The 23,409-nt window shown below is 45.4% G+C and overlaps 1 protein-coding gene across 4 annotated transcripts in view; it reads right to left on the bottom strand.

The window, feature by feature from the left end:
* The window catches only part of ZFAT (zinc finger and AT-hook domain containing), a 126,768-nt gene that overhangs the window by 54,590 nt on the left and 48,769 nt on the right, over positions 1–23,409 (bottom strand). For 2 of the 4 annotated variants that reach the window (XM_053395259.1, XM_053395256.1), the window contains 5 exons: positions 17,266–17,436; positions 10,395–10,661; positions 6,695–6,868; positions 3,253–3,409; positions 199–1,643 (listed from right to left, as the gene is read on the bottom strand). In XM_053395259.1, coding sequence (XP_053251234.1) covers positions 199–1,643; positions 3,253–3,409; positions 6,695–6,868; positions 10,395–10,661; positions 17,266–17,419 — 2,197 coding nt within the window. In that variant the 5' untranslated portion in view covers positions 17,420–17,436. Of the gene's footprint in view, positions 1–198; positions 1,644–3,252; positions 3,410–6,694; positions 6,869–10,394; positions 10,662–17,265; positions 17,437–18,650; positions 18,704–21,500; positions 21,787–23,409 lie in introns of those variants that run through there. The other 2 variants (XM_053395257.1, XM_053395260.1) reach the window with 2 other exon arrangements.

Genomic DNA, 23,409 nt, shown 5'->3' with positions numbered 1-23,409 from the left:
ATTTTCAGACCGCACACAACTTTTGATCTATTAACACAGAAGCAAACTTGGTTTTTGTTTTGTTTTTCTCGGCAGGAAGTAAAAAAACAACAACCCCACCAAAGCTTTCCACAAAACTACGTGAGCCAGGAAGTACTTAAGCCTGGATTCCCTTGTATATTTTATTCCCCCACCCCCCAGACCCTGCATACTCCTCACCACAGTATTCACACTCCCAGTCTCCGTAGACTTTCCTGATCTTCTCGCACAAGGCGGTGTTCATCTGCCGTTTTTGCAAACTATCCAAGATCTGCATAAAGGCCGCAGCTCCGGTCCGATTCTCTGAAGGCAACGTGCAAGAATCTGAATTCTCGCTGACGGCGGTGTTCGATTCCGGATGGGACATTGGCGTGGGGGAGTCTGCCTTTTCAGCAGCTGACTTGTCAGCTTCCTGAGCGCCTAGACTGAGGGTTTGGCCCTTTTCTTCAGGGACAGGAGCACACTGCAGAACTTGCTCGTTCTGGTTTATACTGGGGCTCCCATCTCCAGAAATCTGCATTACTTCGTCTTTCAAATTTAATGAACGGTCAGGAGACAAATCCTTTCCAGGGAGGGTCTTCGCTTCATCCAAAGCCGAAGGAGCACTTTTCTGTAGAAGGTCATCCGAAGCGCTAATTGGGCGCGCATCTGGCGAGGCTAATTCTGCCGCAGGCTGGCACTGTGAATCTGTTCCGCTTGCAACTGGAGAGCTATCAGATTCTACAGGAGGAGCAGGGAAAGTTTCCAAACTGCCACCAGGGTCCTCATCCTGGCTTCCCTCCGCTGCATTTGACTCACCCGACTTCTTCGGTATACACAGCTCCTTCGAGTTTAAAAGCGAGAGCTCAGCCGCGGTCTGCGACAACTCTTCCCCAAGGGCTTCTTGCTGAATGTCCCCTCCTGGTTCCAGGAGGCAAAAGCTCTGGTTGATGGAGCTGTTAAAAACGGAAGCCTCCTGCAAGTCCCGATGCGCTTCCTTGATGTGCGAGCGGAGCCTGATGGAGCTGACGAACTTCTTCGAACACTCGCTGCAGACGTAGACGAACGGGTGCTTTCGGACGTGAAGCTCGAGCGCTTGGTACTTGGTGGCTCCATGGCCGCACAGCTCGCAGGCGAAGGGCCTCTCGTCCCCGTGGACCACCATGTGCCTGTCGCGGTCCAGCTCGTTCTTGAACTTGCGCTCGCAGATGTGGCAGTCGTACAGCAGCTGCCTCTTCCCTTCGCGGGTCATCAGCCGGAGCTCGTCAAAGACGTCCTTCACTTTCTTGTCTTGCAAGTCGTGCGCTTCCTTGATATGCTTGATCAGGTTCTTGACGTCCGAGTACTTCTTCTTGCAGAAGCGGCAGTGCTGCTTGATCTTCTTGTGGACTCTCTCCACGTGCACCTTGAGGTGGCCTTTGCTCAGGCAGGTGAAGGGGCAGTAGTCGCAGCCGAACTTCTCCCCTGTGTGCTTCCGCAGGTGGACGTTCAGGTTGGCCTTGATGGCGCTGGCGTAGCTGCAGAACGAGCACTTGTAAGGCTTCTCATTGGTGTGGATCCTCAGGTGGGCCTGGAGGGAGTGCTTGAACTTGAACACCTTGTTGCAGTATTCGCAGGTGAAGATCTTCAGCTGGGTTGCGCCCAACCTAAAGAGAAACGGGGTTGAGACACAAATTGCTTACGCCGCTAAGGCAGGCATGCAAACGTCGGCCAACTTTCAAGACCAGGTTGGTTGGGGCTGAGTGGATGACTGTTTCTGCTATCTCTGCCCTTCTATGCTTCCTGTTGGTCAGAAAGGGGAGGAGGCAACTTTTCTCCCAGTTTTACTTGATCCCCCACCCTGGTACTTTGGCAATTCCAAGAAATAAATTGGTAGAAATGCCTTTTGCTGCTGTTCAGTAACTAGCTAGCCAACAAGAGGGCTGCCAGCCACTTTCAGGTTGAGCTCAACGTTTATTTCTTTTCTAACTTGGAGGTATTAAACAAAGTCTTGACAGCCCTAGAATCTGTATCTTAAAAGTGCGTCCTCAGTTCTGGACAGCCCCATGTCACCAGTGGAGAGGAGGGGGCACATTTCTCAACAAATCTCTCTGCCAGATTAGATTGTGGGAATTTATTGTATTTTATTAATCAATTTTTATTCAATGTTTTCAGCATGAAATGCAAGAAAAACCAAACTAATCTAAGGAAGAGAGATGAGAAAAAATACCAGAAAGAGGAGAAAAAAGGGGGAAAAGAGCAAAAATACAATAAATATCAAGCACTCTATCGTAATTATATCTTAGAATATGGGGATTTAGAAGGTCCTGACATGGAAGAGATACTCATAGACCAGAAGTGGGGAACATCCAGCTCTAATTTGACTCGCCAGGTCTCCCCATTTGGCCAATGAGGCTGTTCTGACCAAGCCATGCCCACCTGTCTTGTCAAGTGTGAGGCAGGTAAAGACACAGCTGGAATGACAAGAGGTCTGCCGATCAGTGGCACCTGCAAAGTCTCATGCACAGAACCAGCAGCTGGCTGTCAGGACCTGCACAGCGCTGTCCCTTTGCCTGCACAGGTCGATTTCAAAGTGTGTGGGCAAAAATGGTTCGTGTGATGTCATCATGACATCAGGTGATTGACAGGTTGGTGGCCCAGCCCAACTGGCAGACTTGGGTCTGTGGGTGTAGGGAAGATAGGGATCTGGTCTACCAGATGGATCTAGGTTCTCATAACTGACATAGATAACACAGAAACCTGAGGAAGGGGCTGCACTTGGGGATGTTTTTGCCCCCTTGATTGGCTCCCCATTCTGATTGGCCAGAAGTCCCGTATGAACCTTCCTGAGTCAGGTGGATCTGGCCCAAGCACCCTGCAACTGACTTGCGCCCTGTACTCCCCCTCTGGCCTTGTGCTCCCTCCCTCCCTCCCTCCCTCCCATTTCTTCCTTGTTCCCTACCTGCAGGGCTACATCACCAGATACTGTCCTCATACAATCTTAAGTCATGGTAATCACCTGAAAAACTATGCCTCGTGGACCCCGTGACCAATACGAGGCAAGCAGCAAATTCCATTGGATGCATTTTTTAAAAAAACATACTTACACTGGGTAATGAAATCAACAATATTTATGTGTTAATTAAATTTCTATACCCTCCAGGATCATCTTTCTGGAAGCCTGGCTTCAGCTGGTTGGTTCCCTTCGGTCGCTTTAAGGTTATGCAGTGTTTCTGCAGCGAGTGAAGCAGAACTTGTTTTGAAAATGGAAGTTACCTGCTTGATTTCATCGGTTGCTCATAAGGGGTTTGCTGAATAGCATATTCCTGGTAGCCCCTTCGCTGAGAGGAGTCTGGCGGTACTGTCTCTGGGTTTGCTGGCTGTTCCGTTTCAGGAGTAGCAGCAGCCTCGACTGGAACTATTATTGTAGCTCCTGCAAGCAAAATAAACACACAAAATTCAGTAAAAAAAATAAAAAATCAATCACCTGCACACTGAGATTTTGTGTGTGTGCGCGCGCTCGCGCATGCACATTCACAATAGAATAAGGCAGGCTTCCCCAAATGTTCTGGGTCACAACTCCAGATATTTGGGCCTCAACTCCTAACCGCCCCAGTCAGTATGACTGGTCAGGGTTGATGGGAGTTGTAGTCCAGCAACACCCAGAGGGCACTGGGTTAGGGAAGACTAGGATAAATACTAAGAACATACACCAAACAGAAATATTGCCTGTTGAATATTATGTATAATCACCTGGTCTATGTTCAAAAGCAGGAAAATATTAGCAAGGAATTATTGTGCTCATATTTGTCCTTAAAACTGCTGCAGCAGCTGGGAAAAGCAAAATGCTTCTTTCTTCCTTTCTTCCTCCTGCCAAGGTTTAGCCTCAGATAAGAGCAGAGTCCCTAACTCTGCATTTCCCTACTCTTGTGATGTCTGCAGCGTGGGTTTTATGGCTCCCTCTGTATAAATGCAGCATTTGGGCGTCGTGACCAGTACGGTCCCAGCTTGGCGCATAATAGTTGTACAGTATTTCCAGGGGTGCTGTAGATCCATCAGTAATTTTTACACTGTTTTTCATGCTTTCTACTTGTGAGTTTTTTCTGCTTCGCTCCATGACTGAGCACACGTTGGATGTTGCAGCCACTCTGCTGGAGTAGCAGCAAACTATCCCTGGTCCAGCATAACAGGAATACTGGATTGCTCTGTTTGTGCGTCTGACCTCTTCCGACTAGAAAATTGCAATCAGTCAGATCTGATGAAAAGAATTTGGCCCAAGTCTCATGCCAAAAAAGTGAAGAATGCCTCTCAACCTGATACCGAGTGTCACTGAAAAACGAGCGGATTGAGCAGCTAATATAAAAGTTATGCAAGCATTTCAGGACACCCTTCTCAATACCCCAGAAAAGAGAGACTACTAATGCTCTGTCTTTCCTCCCACTGTTCTTCCAGGAGGATCGAAAGCTTACATGGCATCTTCTATCAGGATTTTATTACAGAACATCTGAAGAAGAAAGGGGCAATTGTGAAGTGTATTCGGCTCAGATGAAAGGTTGACACCGAGTGTTAAGGCATAACAAAATCCCTGCAGCTTAAATAATGTGAACCTGCATTTCAGATGATCTACTGTAGTCAAAGCGGGCAGGGGAAATGCATGAGTTTATCTTATATATGCCAGCTGCAAACCTTATGAAATAAATCTCTCTTTTTCTGTCTGGTGAAACTCTCTGGGGAAATTTTGCATTATTTAAGTAATGTCTTTATGGGTTTGTGGAAAGAAAAAAGTTACAGTGCCCTAAACATCTCCATAGATCAGACATTTTTAACCTTTTTTGGGTCCACAGCTCCCTTGACCAACTGCATTCATTCTGGGGCACCCCTGTGGGGCCCAGGAGCCCAGTTATGTCACCCCTTGCCTGCAGAATCAGCAGCCCCTAACCCCGTTTAAAGACCCTCCTTTGTGGAGGGTTCCCTCAGCCTCCTCTCGTCTCCCCTCTGCTTGGGAGTTCTCTGGGCAGCCGCTGCTGCTGCCCCGGTCTCTGAGCTGTCTGCCCCCCTGCCTCAAAGAGAGGTGCCTCCTCACACTGCCCCACAGGGGCCTGGGAAGCACCCTCTGGACAGCCCCAGAGACACCATCCGCCTGGGGAGATTGTAGCCAGGGCTGCTGCAACAAACAGCTGTGCAATAATGATGACAATAATTTATTATTTATACCCTTCCCATCTGGCTGAGTCTCCACAGCCACTCTGGGCGGCTCCCAATCAAGTGTTAAAACAACACAGCATTAAATACTAAAAACTTCCCTAAACAGGGTTGCCTTCAGATGTCTTTTAAAGATAAGATAGCTGCTTATTTCCTTCACATCTGAAGGGAGGGCGTTCCACAGGGCGGGTGCCACTACCGAGAAGGCCCCCTGTCTGGTTCCCTGTAACCTCACTTCTCACAATGAGGGAACCGCCAGAAGGCCCTCGGCGCTGGATCTCAGTATCCGGGCTGAATGATGGGGGTGGAGACGCTCCCTCAGGTATACAGGACCGAGGCCGTTTAGGGCTTTAAAGGTCAGCACCAACACTTTGAATTGTGCTTGGAAACGTACTGGGAGCCAATGCAGATCTCTCAGGACAGATCTCTTTGGGAGGCAGAGGTGCAAGAGGGCATCAGAGGAAGGGAGGGAAGGAAAGAGGGACAGAGGTCAGTGTTGCCCACAGCACCCCTGACCATCATTCAAGGCACCCCAGGGTGCCACAGCACACTGGTTGAAAACCACTGCTATAGATGCATTGGAGAAATCAATGTGGGTGAGAGAGAAAGAGAAAGGCAATGATATGTGCATGACAAAAGCTGCAAAAATCTCCAGCTTCCACCGTTCTGGAACATCTAACATCAGAACAACAGCTTGAAATCCACCGCTGCACAAAAGAAGGGGAGGGAAGAACTTGTTTATCTACATCTCAAAAGCCTAATGGTGTCTTGTGTTGCGGGAGAAAAGAGCAGGTGATGTGCTGGCCTTTCTCCCTGCCCCCTTCTACTTCCCAAAAGACTTTTGGTCAAAGTTTAAGACTGTACTTGATTCAGGATTGAAATGAGATGTCAGCTTGTAAAATCTTTACAGACTGCTGAGTTCTGCTGCTACACATGGTTAACAAAAAGTGTGTGTGCACTTTTGCAAGTAGACACATTGTGAAAAACCCACACACTGCTCTGGAGCTCCTTAGAGAAATGGCAGCATGCAATAATAGTACATATCCTTAAACAAAAAAAGAAACTGTAAATATTTATGCAAGCTAATACCTTAAGACAAGGGGCCAAAGGAAATGGTCAAATTTGCACCACTGTTTAGGAAACATATAAAGTATCAACAGGAAACTTGATTTAAATCAATAATTCAATAATTTTAAACCAGTTTTTTCCCCTTGCTGATTGAAATCATGATGTGAATCACCTACTCTGCCATGTCTTCAATATTTGTCTCCCTCTGCAATCTTGATAACCGAAAGAAAAATAACATGAAATGAAATTAGAGATTCTCAAGATTCTGAACTGCAATTGCAGCAATGCAGATGCCTACAATTTAAGAGCTACATGGGGGGGTGAATCTTTATGATGAGATAAAGGGAACGATGAGGTCTGCTTCAGATTGCAAATGTTTGGAGATGTTCATTTTATTTTAATGGCTTCCTGAAGTAAAAGTTTCTAGGAGGGAACAGTTAGCAGTTACCTGGAATTGCTTCGTGGGCTGTCAGAACTACACTTATAATAGGATTCTTAGCTCCCGAGAGCTGGTCTGCGTCCTTTGCTGAAAGGCTTTTCTCGGTTCTCTGAAGCCGTTGCCTCTTCGGTGTTCGTTCTCGCTCATCTTCCCTCCTGTCAAGGTCAACGTCAGAATCATTACCTAAAGAGCAAACATCGGAAAGAAGGTAAAAGGAGGAACACATGGATTCTTATCTTGCGCAGCAAAGTTTCACCCTCAGCGGCTTCCCTGGGTGTTCCACTCTGTTCTTGTAAAAGTAACCAGCCTGCAAAATGTTTACTACTGTCCCTCGTGCACTTTGACATGGGGCTAAGGGGAGCTTCTAAAATGCCAAAATCAGGAAGCAGGAGGGGAACAATTTTGCGACCTGAGAAAGCTTTGCAGTCGAAGCCTGCGATCCAGGAGAGTGGGGGGCCTACAGTGCAAGAACTGAATGGGCACGGTGAGGTTGCTTGCAAAGGTGGCAAATGGTATTTGAAACGGGGTTAAACACAGGTAACACTAGGGGGAGGAAGGAGAACTTCACTACCATTGGAGAGTGTGAACGATACCGTGAGCAGAGACGAGGGTACTGGGTACAGTATATGAAGGCCAGATGATAGGGTTGCCATAATAAAAATGACAAAGAATTGATGCTTTTGAATTATGGTGCTGGAGGAGACTCTTGAGAGTCCCATAGACTGCAAGAAGATCAAACCTATCCATTCTGAAGGAAATCAGCCCTGAGTGCTCACTGGAAGGACGGATCCTGAAGCTGAGGCTCCAATACTTTGGCCACCTCATGAGAAGAGAAGACTCCCTGGAAAAGACCCTGATGTTGGGAAAGATGGAGGGCACAAGGAGAAGGGGACGACAGAGGACGAGATGGTTGGACAGTGTTCTCGAAGCTACCAGCATGAGTTTGACCAAACTGCGGAGGGCAGTGGAAGACAGGTGTGCCTGGTGTGCTCTGGTCCATGGGGTTATGAAGAGTCGGACACGACTAAACAACTAAACAACAACAACAATAAAAAAGACGTTTTTGGCCAAAGTTCTTGAGCAACCCTACCAGATGACAGCTGCAGGGGAAGGAGCCCCACAAAAGCCCTGTTAGTGGGTGCATTGTCCAGTTCCTCACAATCTGGACTTTTTGCTTTCTCCTCCTCTGCCTTCCATCTATATTTACAAGTTGTTTGGGGGTGAACGGCAAGCCCATTCGACTTAGAATGACTAAAACAAATGTGGGGAGGTTTTCTGAGAATTTCCCCCCTCCCCCTCGCAACAGCCTGATTGAGATGAATAGTCTTTACTCTGGCTCTGCATTCCTAAGGAACATTAAGCAATCAGTTTGAACAGCTGGCACTTTGATTTGGCAAACTAATAAACTGACCTCCTGTATCCAGATCTATGCGATTTAAATCCCAGTGTGGCATGCACAAGTAATTTAATGCTATGCTGCATCTGAATTTAGACTCCCATTTACGGGATGTTCACGTCTCTACTGTTGAGGAAGGCGGCTGTCAATGACATATGAATCAGTATGTTCAACAGCATTTCGAGCTAGACTGTTCAAGCCATCAATATTTTCTGTTCAGCGTCCCTAATTGGTTCCTCCGCCGTATGTCGTGCATTCGTAATTGGAGGGGGCTCCCTGGTGAATCTGCAGTACATGTTTTGGTCCTTTAATTGGCACACTTTGAACTTGCTCTTCATTGGAGCGTTTGGGATTTCGTTTTGTTTAAAATCTTTACCAGCACTCCCCTGCAGGACAGTTGCCATTTTCGCTATAACCGAAGTGGCTTGGTGTTACGTGGGCCATTTGATCTAATTCCTGGCCAAGTGGTCATAATAAACAGGGCACCTAGGACACCACTGTTGGTTTTAAGCTTCACCCTGGTCAGACAACCAACCATTTTTCAGGTCGTGGAACCAGATAATATGGGTTGCCTTAGATAGGCATCTACAAGGGAGTTCTCTTTCGCCTCCTGAGCTGGAGAGTACCCTGTTCTGTTGGAATCTGAATCCCTCTCAGGGAAACTGGCATGGAAAGCCAGAGTTCTTGACAGTTCCCAGTGGGCCTTTCTAGCTGAGTTTAGGAAGATACTGTCTCACCAATGGCTTAGACGCATCTGAAGCCTTTAAAAGGTTGGTAGGCAGAATGTTAACAATGTAATACAATCAAACCAACATCTCACAGCTTGGAAAATGCCCCATGGGCATTGTCCAAAAGATCCAGTGCATGGATAGCTAATGGGTTGGCCTCCAGATGTTGATGGACTACAACTCCCATCAGCCAGCATGGCCAGCAGTCAGAGATGAGGGGGTTGTAGTCCAACATCTGGAGGCCAACTCATTGGCTATCCCAAGCTAGGCCGTATTTTATGTCAGTATCAAAAAGCAGGCATTGGGCAGTGGCAAGAATTAATTTCCTGCATGACATGGACTGGTTTATTTTTCTCATCAGCTGCAGACAGAAAAGTTGTTTTCTTCTATAAAAGCAGAAACCAATTTCAGCTGGAAAAACCATGAGTAGTCTACGTATTTTATGGTTTTAATGAGCTTGTGGGGTCAAGGACAGCGAGTTTCAGTAATGTACATAAAGATCACATTTAAAAGCATTTACTAATCCCAATTATGCTAGAATAGTATAATAGTCCTGCTGAAAATAACATGTGGAGGAGAGAAGGGAAACATGTCACAAATGAGGCAACCAGACGGCTTTCTTAAGCAATAAAACAAAGCAGAAAACAAAGAATGTTACCCCCCAAAGCTTCTTTCAAGACCTGCCAGCTTTATTTAGATCCCATAGCACCAGATACTACCCAATGCTACCTATAAATTAATCTCTGGGGAAAGCAACATAGGCAACCAGTTTTAGTGGAAAATTTCCATATGTACTCAAAATTATCTTGCAAGTACAAAGTCAATGTGGGTGCTTAACTAAAAATGAAAACAGCCCACAAATGCAAGAAGTTACCTATATAAATGGTGTGACGTACCTACTTTGAACCAAAATTCACCAGGTGCATTTTGCACATGGCTATCGGCCTCTTGCAACAAACTGAAGATGCCTGGGTACCAGGATGGTGCCCGGCCTGGAGGCGCATGCCTGAGGATCCTCGGATCTTCACAGTTTTCACACACCAATACCCCATCCTGTAGAATTCTATCAGTTATATTTTTATCTGCACAATCCGAATGAATTGAAAGGACCAAAAATTTGAAGAATACAACTTTCGAGCTGTCTGGCCCCCAAATGGCGACTGTAACCCTGGTTTAAGGAGCCATTTGGCACCTAGCTTCTATATCTGAGCTTCTAACTCTGCTTTGAACCAAGGAGTATGCCCTGCCTAAATGTTTCAAAGTCATCCATCCAATACAGTTTAAGGCTTAAGGCTCTTTTCTGTAACCTTCCAATACCTCCCTACAGCTGTCAAGTTGTGAAGCCACAGGGCCAAACTGTGTAAGACCTTGGTTCTCCTGAATTTGCCCAGAGGCCCAATCAATCCTAAATGATCCTTAACGTTCAACAGCAGCTTGCCTGCCTGTCAACAGGAGCCACAACGGTAGACTTAGAGAACTGAAACACCAACTTTGTGTATGTCGGCTTTCCCCACATGCAGACGTATTGTTCTTCTGTGGATCACAGCACATGCCTTCAGAAAAACACAAGAGAAAGCTCATCTACCTGCATCACCTTCCTCCTCCAAATCTTCGGGTTTGACGATAATGCAGATATGCTTCCGTAGCTGCCGGGAATTGGAGAATTTCCGGTTGCACTTCCGGCATTCCAGGTTGCCTGGCGGAACTTCCGCCAACTCCCCTCCTTCCTCGGGTCCCACTGGAGCACCCTCGCTTGGAGCGCAGTTGCTGCTTTCTGCCAGTTCTTCATCAGCATAAAATTTCTTGGTCGATCCTTTCGGCCTGCCTCTTTTCCTCTTCACTACGAGAAGTTCTGTTGGGAGGAATGTTAAGAAGTCGTCAAGCAGCTGTGCGTGGCTCTTAATGAGCACCTACGCTGTTCTTTCAACTGGTAATGGGCGAGTTCGTTCCAAGAGTAGTAGTAGTAGTAGTAGTAATAATAATAATAATAATAATAATAATAATTTATTATTTATACCCTGCCCATCTGGCTGGGTCCCCCCAGCCACTCTGGGCGGCTTCCAACAAAACACTAAAATACAATAACCTATTAAACATTAAAAGCTTCCCTAAACAGGGCTGCCTTTACATGTCTTCTAAAAGTCTGGTAGTTGTTTTTCTCTTTGACATCTGGTGGGAGGGTGTTCCACAGGGTGGGTGCCACTACCGAGAAGGCCCTCTGCCTGGCTCCCCGCAGTGAGGGAACCGCCAGAAGGCCTTCGGCGCTGGACCTCAGTGTCTAGGCAGAAAGATGGAGGTGGAAACGCTCCTTCAGGTATACTGGACCGGGGCCGTTTAGGGCTTTAAAGGTCAGCACCAACACTTTGAATTGTGCTCGGAAAGAGTGCCTAACCTCAAGGCTGTTCCTGCATTCAAGTATCCTAAGACTTAACATTTCAGGCTTCCTCAAACTCAGCCCACCAGATGTTTCTGGCCTACAACTCCCATGATCCCTAGCTAGCAGGACCAGTGGTCAGGGATGATGGGAACTGTAGTCTCAAAACATCTGAAGGGCCGAGTTTGAGGAAGCCTGTACTACAGGTTTGGTGGTTGGATTATGGGGTGGGCCAGCCCATGTCCCAAGATTATACCCCAAAGGGCTGCCCTGTGTCCCAAGCAGTTGCTGCTTCTAGCGGCAGCCAAGATACCATGTTTCTTCCTTGTGATATTGCATTTATATGCAGGAGGTGGAGCTTTGCAAGGAGGTAGGGGAGCTAAGACTGGAGCACCAATGAGCCCTGGAGCCATAGAATCACAGAATCTTCGAGTTGGAAGGGACCCAAGGGTTATCTAGTCCAAGGGTCATCAGGAATCTCAGCGGAAGCATCCATGCCAGATGACCATTCAAACTCTGCTTAAAAATCTCCAAGGAAGGAGAGTCCTCCACCTTCCGAGGGAGTCTGTTCCACTGTCGAACAGCTTTTACTGTCAGAAAGTTCATCCTGACGCTTAGTCAGAACCTCATTTCTTATAACTGGAAGCCAATGGCTCGAGTCCCACTCTCCAGAACAGGAGAAATCAAGCTTGTTCCCTCTTCCACGTGACAGCCCGTGAGAGAAAAATATTAAGAAAAGGAGCTCTCTTGAACTTCCGATTCTAAAGCTGTGCACATTAAAAAGTGGGTCTGGATTTCTCTAAGCAGTTATTTCTAGGGTCTCATAGTGGGAAGCAAGTCTCCAAAGGGAGGCCTTGCCTTGATTGTCCATGGTGAGGTTATTGGGGAAAATATTTCCCCCCAGTTTCCTGCTTTTGTTCAGCCCATTTAACTCTGTCCCTTCATTTTCCATTTGAGGTGTGAAGATGTAGGTTTTTAGGGCAGGGGTGCATAAACCCTGAAAGTCCGACAGCTGAAATCCTTTCTGGGCACCTTTTGAAGGTCACATGCCAGTGGTCAGCAAGGCCAAAGCCAAAAATCTCCCTGTGTATTTGTTTCTACACATATCCCACCCCCCTTCTCTCTCTTCTCCACCCAGTCAAGGGGCATTAGCAGTTCACAGGCACATTCCAACCAGATTGGGGGGGAAACAGGTTCAAAGCAAGACCACTGGGGGTGTGCGGCCTGGGGACAGTTCCAAGGTCCAAGCAGAAAGGTCTGGAGGGCCACACTGGACCCCAGGGCCTCAGCCTCTCCATTCCGGGGAAAGGAAAAGAGCGAGCACTGCCCTCATCTAATCTATTATGAAACCTGCCTACCTGTCTGCTGGGGAGAACCGGCTCTTTTGTCATTTAGACTTCGGGAGGCCAGCAAATGCCACTCAAAGCCATGCATAAGTGGAGAAAACACATTCTGCCTAGACTAATATCCAGAGAGATGACATTTCAAAAAGAAATTGAGAAATAAACTATGTCAAGAGAAAAATCTTTATACTGTTCTTTCTCCAATGCACATTTTTCATCCAAGTGCCATCTAATTATTATGTAATTTTGTAAATTCTTTAACAGGCATGCATTGGGAAAGGGGGGGGGAGATTAAATGCTGTTGCTGCAGAAGAGCAAAACCGTGCCTACCGTGCTGGAAAAACCCCCCCTACATTTTCATTATTCCCTTGGGATGTGACTAACATGTGCTTGGATTTTTAGAGCACTGAGCTTCATTAATTATTTGGTATAGATTCAAAATACATAGGGGAAAGTGTCGGGGGGGGGGATGGACCTACCGGGTGCAATCATAACAAGCTGTACCGCTATTCACACATACACAAAAGGAAAAGCAAAGTTGCCATTTTAAAAAGTAAAAAAAAAAACCCACAACAACACAAAACCACTCTTATCAGACGGTGGTCGTAGGTGTAACATTTAGCTAGCTGATTTGAATCTAGGAATAGATTACAAGCCTGCTGATTTTATCTTCGTAGAGCCCTTGATAGTTTTGAACGCTTCAAAAACAATTACTCTAATGAATGACGGTCGCACAAAGTCTTGATATCCCGAGGAGCAGGACTTCACAAAACGCACAGAAAGATCTGAAGATTATTTCCCTGCCATGGGTGGGGAGATAGCTCAAGACGACAAATAAAAATTCCATAGCAAAAACTACACATGATCTTTAAAGGTAAAGGTAAAGGTACCCCTGCCCGTACGGGCCAGTCTTGCCAGACTCTGGGGTTGTGCGCCCATCTCACTCAAGAGGCCGGGGACCAGCGCTGTCCGGAGACACTTCCAGGTCACGTGGCCAGCGTGACAAAGCTGCATCTGGCGAGCCAGCGCAGCACACGGAACGCCGTTTGCCTTCCCGCTAGTAAGCGGTCCCTATTTATCTACTTGCACCCGGGGGTGCTTTCGAACTGCTAGGTTGGCAGGCGCTGGGACCGAGCAACGGGAGCGCAACCCGCCGCGGGGATTCGAACCGCCGACCTTTCGATCGGCAAGTCCTAGGCACTGAGGCTTTAACCCACAGCGCCACCCACGTCCCTTTCACATGATCTTTACCTTCCATCATATAACAAATTATACACTGTGGAAGCAAGTTTGCATCACCACTTGAAGGTAAGATTTTCAAGCAGTAAATGATTGGCCCATCACACAATGGCTTTTGCCATACAGGGAGATCACAACTCAAGTGAAATAATCCAAGACATGGGGGTGGGTCGCTCAATCTCCATGTGTTGGATGGTCACTGGAGATCAGAACACAGCCTACATGTCTCGTAAACCCCAAATGAATGTGTGGGGGTCAGAAGATGGACACCACTCCCTTTAAAAAAGAATGCTTGAAAAGGGTAACAAAATTAGAAATTTTTTCCTTCCAGTAGCACCTTAAAGACCAACTAAGTTAGTTCTTAGTTGGTCTTTAAGGTGCTACTGGAAGGAAAAAAAAAATTTTGTTTTGACTATGGCAGACCAACACGGCTACCTATCTGTAACTAAAATTAGAAATATTATCGTGCGTACTATCATTACCATATCTGCAATTACCACATATGCGAACAAATAGCCAGCTAATTCAATGAGCAGCAGAACTGAATTTGGTCTATACATCGAGTCCTAGATATGTACTGGAAGGTATTTTTAATTTATTAATTTGATTTATTATAGCCATCCTGGTTGACTGATAAACAAGACAATATTAAAAAATGCAATATAAAATAATTAAAGGGTGATATCCATTGTTAGCCACACCGAGAGTACAACTACTGAAATAACAGAAATTAAGCTAGATGGGTTGGCTCCGAGTCTGAGTAACATTGGATATCACCCAAAATCAACAATAAGCAATAACAGATGCTTCTTCCAGTACACTGACCCCTGAGCCTTGCTATCATTTATACAATAATGCATGTGTGTAAAAAACCAAAAAACCAGGTTGTCTGTGCCAAGAAAGAACTGCCTCTGGACGACTGAGCAGAACAGCTTTGCAAATGTGGGTCCTTCCCTCTTTTTCTAGGCCACAGATGGCTTGGCTGGTAACTTTTGTAAAATCCAGTTGCCAAACTGGACTTAGGAAGCCTTCGTAATGACTTCAAGCCTGAAATCCTTTATCATCAGGGGCAATGTTGTTCTTAAAAATGAGGAGAAGTTGAAATTGCCACCCTATTTAGGTGGTGGAGTTGACGTTGTCATCAGCAAAGTTGTTCCAACCTTTGCTGCATGGTTTCTTTATATTTTTTTATATTTTTGCTTAATCGCACCGGTGTTAATTTTCCATTATAAATTATGAATAGTCCTTGTTCTGTCTTTGCATAAAAAGAGAGCTATTATCTGAAATGAATCACGGGAAGATATTTAATTTTTTTTGCAAACACCAACGTAACATCCAGGCAATCAGCTCGTCAAATGACTGCAGTTTTATTTATTTTTTGTTGCATTGGTGGCTTTCCAAAGAAAAGCCGGAATTTTCCCTCTCTTTTTTTTTTAATTTCTTTTTATTAAGTTTCATGTAAATAACCAAAAAGGAAAACAAATCAACAGTTACAAAGAAGAAAAAGTAAATAACAAATATCTGAACTTAACATAAAAATATTATCCGTTTCCGTTACAGTTCTTTGTCTTCACACTTGTCTCTTTATATCTTAGGAACTTAAATCATTCTTCTACACTCTATTGACCTCCATCCCTCCCGCTTTCAGGCTTCTTAATATACATAATTTATTTTTCCTGCAGCTAGTGATTGTTAATGGTTTGCGCGTCGTAAGATTTATATCAAACCTGCTATAGTTTTTAGGCTTCTGTAATTCCCTTCGATGTATATCATAAATTTGTTCCAATCGTTAATAAACTTTGTATTTTTTTGGTTTCTGATTTTTTGTGTCATTTTTGCAAGTTCAACAAATTCAAATAATTTTGTTTGCCAGTCTCTAACTGATGGGGTATTTTGATTTTTCCAATTTTGGGCAATTAATAATCTGGCGGCGGTTGTGGCATACTGAAATAATATCTTATCTTCTTTTTTTATTTCATCCCCAATTATTCCTAGTAGGAATGCTTCTGGTCTTTTGGGAAATGTATATTTGAATATTTTTTTAACTCATTATAAATATGTTCCCAATATTTCTTCATTTCATCGCATGTCCACCACATATGGAAAAAATTACCCTCTTTAACTTTACACTTCCAGCAGTTCTTATTTCCTGTTTTATACATTTTCCCTAACTTTGCTGGTGTAATGTACCACCTACACATCATCTTTTCTAAATTTTCCCTCTCACTGGTAGTTAGGCACAAAGAATGTGATAGCTACCATAACAAAGAAAGCCTCCACGTTGCTGCCTTTTATTTCTAGTGGTGACATTCACAAGAGGACATCATTCCACATTGTGAGCCATGCTACACGTTACAGCTGCAGTGCTGTCGCCTTGCCAGATGGAAGTTTGGTTCCCCCCCCCCCCATAATGAAGCAGATATAATGGCACCCACATTATGGGGGCTGAAGTCTTGTCTGGAGACACCGACTTCTCAACTGGACACACAAAAACAATTCCAGATTTGCAGAAGGTAGTCTCTTATTCCTTCTCTTGCTCTGCTTGGCATTCAGCAGCTTCATGTGTGACACTCAACCATGGAGTGCAAACGCACCAATGGCCAAACTTGGCCCTCCAGCTGTTTTTGGATTGCAACTCCCATCATCCCTAGCTAACAGGACCAGTGGTCAGGGATGATGGGAATTGTAGTTCCAAAGAAATCTGGAGGGCCGAGTTTGGCCATCACTGAGCTAGAGCATCCTCTGGAAAGATGCCCAAACCACAGCATCTGGCCTCCCAACTGCCTGATCTCTTCGTGGTTGTGATGCCACGATTGCTGCAAGGTGTATGGGAGGATGATTCAGCCGCAACTGTGAAGGGAACAAGGAGAGGTGATCAGGTGGCAGAGAGCTTGCAGTCTCCAGCAAGGAGTGTGGCACCTGCAGCATCATCCCGAAGGACATTTTCTGTGGCTGGGCCACCAGGGAAGGGAAAGGAAGAGGTGGCAGGAAAATGAAAGTCCTGGGGTGGGGAGAGAAAGCAGGATAACTGGATGTTGGGGGATTGTGGGATGAATGTGAATGAAAGGCAATGGATTGGGGGTGTGCTTGTTCGTGAACAGGGGTGCGGAACAGTTAGTGCAGCTGTGTGAGGTTTCATGCGCATACACACACAAAGCTGAGCCTGTGAAGTTGCTTAATTAAGGCTTCTTTTCTTTTACGAAAAGGAAGGGGGACAGCTCAACATATGAAGTTGCAGACATTAAGCAAATATTATAATTCATGAAACAAACAAATCCTCTGGCAGACTCATGAAACCATCAAAGCTTTCCATGCCTTATGCAGAGACATTTAATCACTGCAGTCGGAAGCGTTCATGAATTAAGCAAAAGACTTTCCTGCTGTCATGAATTAAGCAGAGGATCTGGTCGTTTCTGAGGCTGAAGCAATTTTATAAATTTAACATAACGCAAAGAACAGCGGTAATAATTATTTGCATCCTTGCCAACGTCTGGCCGTACCTTCTCCGTTTTTATTTAGATTTGCCGGCGTCGTAAGAGGTCTGAGAGGAATAACGATGTCATCCACCTTAATCCCTTCTTCGGAATGCTTCTCGGAGACATGAGACAGCAGTTGTGACTGGTTCGGGGAAAATAAGTTACAGAGCTTGCACATAAAGATGGATCTGTTTCCTGGAAAATATAACATAAATTAAGGTGGGTTATTAACTTCTTTCCCCATTTTAACAGTTAATCTGAAAAAAAGGAAACCCATGACATTATTCAAGTCAAGATCCGTTTATTGGTAATTTGGTTTGATCGCTGAGAAGCAACACATAGTGGTTGCTATCCCCCCTCCCCCCCCAAAAAGTACAAGAAGCCCAGAGTTTTTCACTGTCACTCTGCTTGCACTCATAGTTCCATAACAGCGGGAACTGGAGGCATGCAGGGTGCCTACTGCCAATAGAAAGGAATAAAAAAGGTATCTAGATTAATGGCACATGGTGCACATGGTGCGCCTTGCAGGAGTGTGCATTTGTACTCTTCCTGTAGGTTAGCAGCACCTCTCAGAGCAGTTGAAATGCCGATGAACATCCCAGTACTGTATTTCACTACACCACGCACGATTCATATAATGCTATGCCCACGGAACACATAAAAGTTTGTTATCTCAAGCTATTGGATCATGAGCATCATCTACGCTCTTTTGGCTCTTCTCTCTATGATGCCAAGGGAAAGAATATGCTTTCCGGACCAGCCTTACTGTTTGGCAGTGTGTGGCACGTGCCTCAAGTGGCTGAATTTGGGCAACAAGAAAAACAAACAGATTGTTAGTTAATTAAGTCACTACCCGATTATGACTGCCCGCTTGCACTACAGATTTCTGCTTTTCTTCTCCCTGTAGCTACATGCGTACCCAAAATCTGCTCCAGAAGGACCCCTCCCAACACCCTAAAACAGATTTTAGGAGCATGACTGCAGCCAGGAAAGAGGGAGGGCCTGCTACACAAGAACAAACCTGATCACACAACACTGGATGTCACCCTTCATTATTATTGTAATTTTACTCCCAGGGTGTTATGATTGTGGGATCATCTGCTTGGGTAGCAAAATGGCTCTGCTGGCCTTGGGATACTGCAGCGGTGGACTCAACCGCTTTCTGTTCTACCTCAAGCAACAAAATATATCAGTTTTACTTTCCACACTTGACATGCTGCACTCGCATGCTATCAGGCATCCTTAAAATTAAAGCATGAAACTTTTTTTGCGTCAGCCATAGGCCATAGCAACAAAAGAACATTGCAATATATACAAAACAGAAATAAAAAGTTGATTATATAAAACACAGATTATATAAAACACAGTGAAATAGCCCCAGCTAAAAAACCCTGCAATTTTGTTGTCACCTGCTCATCTTGATCTGCCAAGAGAAAGGACACTGTGGCAGTGGTTGGGCGACCTGGAATGGACAATAAAAGAGGGGTGATAATCTCATTCCTCAAGTCTTTATAAAGAGTGCAAGCCAGAAGGGCATGCACCACCAATTCGGTGCTGCCATTTCCACAGGGACATAAGCGTTTTTCGTGTGGGATCTGTTGGAATTGTCCCTCAAGTAGAGCCAAGGGCAAGTTACTAGTGGGAGGTGGCTGGAAGAAGTGAGAAACCCCAGTAAAAGGTTCAGGGGAATCTGGGGTAGGTAGGCAGGGCCAGCTGGATATGCAGAAGTTGGATACGGGCTGACTCCCTTCTGTCTACTTGCATTGCCAACGTTTTGTTCTCTCAGGGCTCCTGTACCTGTCTTGCCTAGATCGCTTGGCAAGAGCCTCAGCCCTTTAACGGTTCCTGCATTTCTGCAGAGCACCAAAAACTGTGGGAAATAAAATGAAAAACAACCCTGCCGGGCGTCCCCATGCCCACTGGACCCCGCACATGCTCCTTTGCAACATCCGAAGCCGGCGGTAGCCGGGAAGACCTGCCCACTCTCTCAAGCATAGACAAGAGAACATGTGGCCTTCCAGATGTTTATGTCATTATTATAAAGGTAAAGGTAAAGGTACCCCTGCCCATACAGGCCAGTCTTGACAGACTCTAGGGTTGTGCGCCCATCTCACTCTATAGGCCGGGGGCCAGCGCTGTCCGGAGACACTTCCGGGTCACGTGGCCAGCGTGACAAGCTGCATCTGGCGAGCCAGCGCAGCACACGGAACGCCGTTTACCTTCCCGCTAGTAAGCGGTCCCTATTTATCTACTTGCACCCGGGGGTGCTTTCGAACTGCTAGGTTGGCAGGCGCTGGGACCGAGCAACGGGAGCGCACCCCGCCGCTGGGATTCGAACCGCCGACCTTTCGATCGGCAAGTCCTAGGCGCTGAGGCTTTAACCCACAGCGCCGCCCGCGTCCCCTATGTCATTATTATAATTATTATTAATATTAATATTAAGGCCCCGATCTGACTGGGTTGCCCTAGCCAATCTGGCAGGCTTCCAACAAGTTATAAAACCACAGTAAAACACCAAACATTAAAAACTTCCCTGTAAGCCTTAAGATGTCTTTGGGAAGTCATATAATTGTTGTTGTTCTGTTAGAGCGTTTATTAATTTTCCAATAAAAACATCCAATTAGCATATCAAATCATAATCCAATAAAAATATTAAAAAAATATTAAAAAATCCAATTGTCGGGAAGTCATATAATTGTTTATCTCTCTGAAATCTAACGAGAGGGCATTCCACAGGTGAGGCACCACTACCAAGGAGACCCTCTGCCTAGTTGCCTGTAACTTTACTTCTTGCAATGAGGGAAGCACCAGAAGGCACTCAGAGTTGGACCTCAGTGTCCAGGTTGAATAACTGGAGTGGAGATCCTCCTTCAGGTATACAGGACTGAAGCCATTAAACTCCATCCTGATCCTTAGGCCACGCTGGGGTTTATCTGTCAGGACATGTGATCCTCATGCATGCTTTAAAGGCTTTTATTCTATTTTGTTTATTCTCAAGATAGTCACTTTTTTGCAGCAGGCGAAGAAGAAAGCTTGCAGATCTGAACTACCTAGCTCGGATTTAGCAAACTTATCTTAACATGTGCCAAGAAGTTTGGTGCTATAATGTACTGTGGTTTAGTTGAGCGAACTTCACGCTTGCAAACCGATTCCCTGCCCGTAAAGTCAGAATGATAATGAACAGCTTCTCATATTGGTTGCAAGGATGAATGGAACTGGAGAGGGAAATCACACAGCACACTGTATAAATAATTACTAATAATAAGAAGGCTGCCACCGATCCCCGTAGCAGATGAACAAATATGCAACGGGTAATTGATAAATCAGTTGATAATTAGGCTGGGAATCAACAGGACAATAACAGAAACAGCCACTTAAGGGCAAAGAATCAAATAAACAATATTCCAAATTAAGCATGAATGGAATTGATGAGGAGGCAGTGGGTAATTAACTAGGAGGGGAAGTCAACAGAGCAATTAATTAGACAATGAATAAAATATGCAGAGAATCAAAGAAGCTGTTAATCGGCTAAGTATGCAGGTACACCATGAGCGGAACGACAGTGGAATTATTCAGCTTGCTGCACACAAACTTCTCCTACCAACCTAAAATCTAATTTATTTCAGGACTGGTTTATTTGACACAAAAGCATTGTGAAAATAAAAAATAATCAACTGTTGTCATTGTATCAGTCAAAATGCACCCTCCTAGGGCTGCAATTCTGAACGTTCTTACTAAGAAGTAAGCACCACTGGATGCAGTGAGACTTACTTCTGAGTAAACATGTAGGATCTCCCTGTTAATTTCCTTACAATGCCCTGTTCTTAAATAAATAAACAGAATCCTTTATTAGGCATATCACACCTCACATTAACAAACAAACATCATATACAGACTGTACAAAATACGGGCTCAGCGAACACAATTTATCCCAGTCCTATTCTTAACTCCAAAAAATAAATCAATGTACATAAATAATATAATACAACACAGCAACATCACCTACCATTAAAAACCACTAAGTCTCTTTATCATGGCCCATTCTTTCTTCATGGACAGCACTTAAAAATTCAGCCGCTATTAAAGTAATTTGATCATCGCTGTCCGCCAGCAGGTCCTGAACAGTTGGTTGTGTAAAAAACTGTCTATTAAATTTTAGGGCCTCAAATAATTGTCTTCTGGATGCCCTGTTCTTGCTAGTGCTGCATTCCACAGCAGGAGGAAATAGACTGGGCTCCTTGCTACACACAAAGCCGTACCTCGGTTCTCAAACTGCGGGGCAAATCCTCAGAGACTCCCTCTGCTACACCAAGCAACTCTCTGCCATCAGGGGTCAGATGAATGCCTAAGAGTGGTTGGCATGAAGACAGCACCTCATCCTCTCCTTCTTCTTGGAGCAAAATGGGGTGCCCTCCTTCTGCCTGGATGTACGATTCCTGTTTGGTTTTGGATGCATTTCTGTGACCCACCCTCAGACCTCAGGATAATTAGAAACATCACTAATAATAGATGGAGCCACACTTTCAACCTTCCGTCCATCGGACTCTCCAGACAATGAAAGAACTAACTCCTTTGGCCCTGCCACCAGCCCCACGCCCGCCCCCCCCCATTGGTAAGGCAGCTGAGGACAAAGCAAAGGGCCTTTCCTTGAGTCTACTCACCTGGCACCTATTTTACAGAGCGGCTATTTGCACAGGCGTTGAATGAGAAATTGATTTACGCTGCTGCAGCTAAGATTTTATGGTTATTTTATAGCCGCTTTGTTATTTACTGTTTTACAGCTGCTTTGTTATTTCTTAACTCTTTTATTGATAGCTTTTAATTGCTTTTATTTATTTCTGCTGTTTTAAATACTGGGTGCCCCCTATGATGTTATTTGGTGGGGGGAAAGTGTCAAGAGCAATAAAAATACATGGTGCCGGTGCAGTTAACTCTTTATTCAAAGAAACCAAAGCAGCGCAGGCCTAGGTAAAGGTAAAGGGACCCCTGACCATTAGGTCCAGTCGTGGCCAACTCTGGGGTTGCGGCGCTCATCTCGCTTTATTGGCTGAGGGAGCTGGCGTACAGCTTCCGGGTCATGTGGCTGGCATGACTAAGCCGCTTCTGGCAAACCAGAGCAGCGCACGGAAACGCCGTTTACCTTCCCGCTGGAGCGGTATCTATTTATCTACTTGCACTTTGTGCTTTTGAACTGCTAGGTTGGCAGGAGCAGGGACCGAGCAATGGGAGCTCACCCCGTCGTGGGGATTCGAACCGCCAACCTTCTGATCGGCAAGTCCTAGGCTCTGTGGTTTAACCCACAGTGCCACCCGCGTCCCTACAGCGCAGGCCTAGTGATCCTAAAAGCTCTTCCCAGTAAGTCTTGCCCCAATGATGCAGTTGAAAGGACTGAAGGCCCCTGCCTTCCCACCCCTCTCTAAGGCTGCTCTACTCTTTTCATTTCTCTCTGCTCTGGCTGATAAAGGTTCCCTGCATCTGCAACATCTGAAACAGGGAGTCTTTTCTACTCAAGGATGCTCCCCTGTGATGAAGAGCATTGAATTTACTGGCCATGCAAACACTGCTGAAGAAAACCTCAAAAAGGCACCAACCCTTTGTTTTGGACATAATGCAGATTTTACTTAACTGCAATTAATTAATCGCCTGCCTTTTATCCAATCAATCAGCCAAAACTATTTAATCGACTAGCAACCCTGATTATTAAGCCAACAGCTTGCAAGTTAAACATGGCATCCAGCTGCCTGCTTTGAAAGAGCCTGTTTCTGCGTGCAAACAGCAACCTCTAGCAGCCGCTTGCAGCAGCTGCAACGCAGAGCTAAAGAACAGAGGCACACTGGCAAATGTTATTCGAAGGAGGGCTAATCCAAATAGAGGGGGGGGGAATATTTTCAGCAGCATTGACAAAACATCTCCTTCAGAAGTCTTTCGTGATTTTTCTTTATGAGGAGGTGGAACAAAAAGAGGACAATTCAAAGATAGAACTTGCAGCAGCGGTGTATTGGTACAGTGGTGCCTCGCAAGACGAAAAGAATCCGTTCCACGATTCTCTTCGTCTAGCGGTTTTTGCGTCTTGCGAAGCAACCCTATTAGCGGCTTAGCGCTATTAGCGGTTTAGCGGCTATTAAAGGCTTAGCGGCTTAGCTGCTAAAAGGCTATTAGCGGCTTAGC

This window comes from Podarcis raffonei, chromosome 7, assembly GCF_027172205.1.
Source record: "Podarcis raffonei isolate rPodRaf1 chromosome 7, rPodRaf1.pri, whole genome shotgun sequence".
In the NCBI taxonomy this organism is placed as follows: domain Eukaryota; kingdom Metazoa; phylum Chordata; class Lepidosauria; order Squamata; family Lacertidae; genus Podarcis; species Podarcis raffonei.
This window is presented reverse-complemented; position numbering and strand designations above follow the sequence as displayed.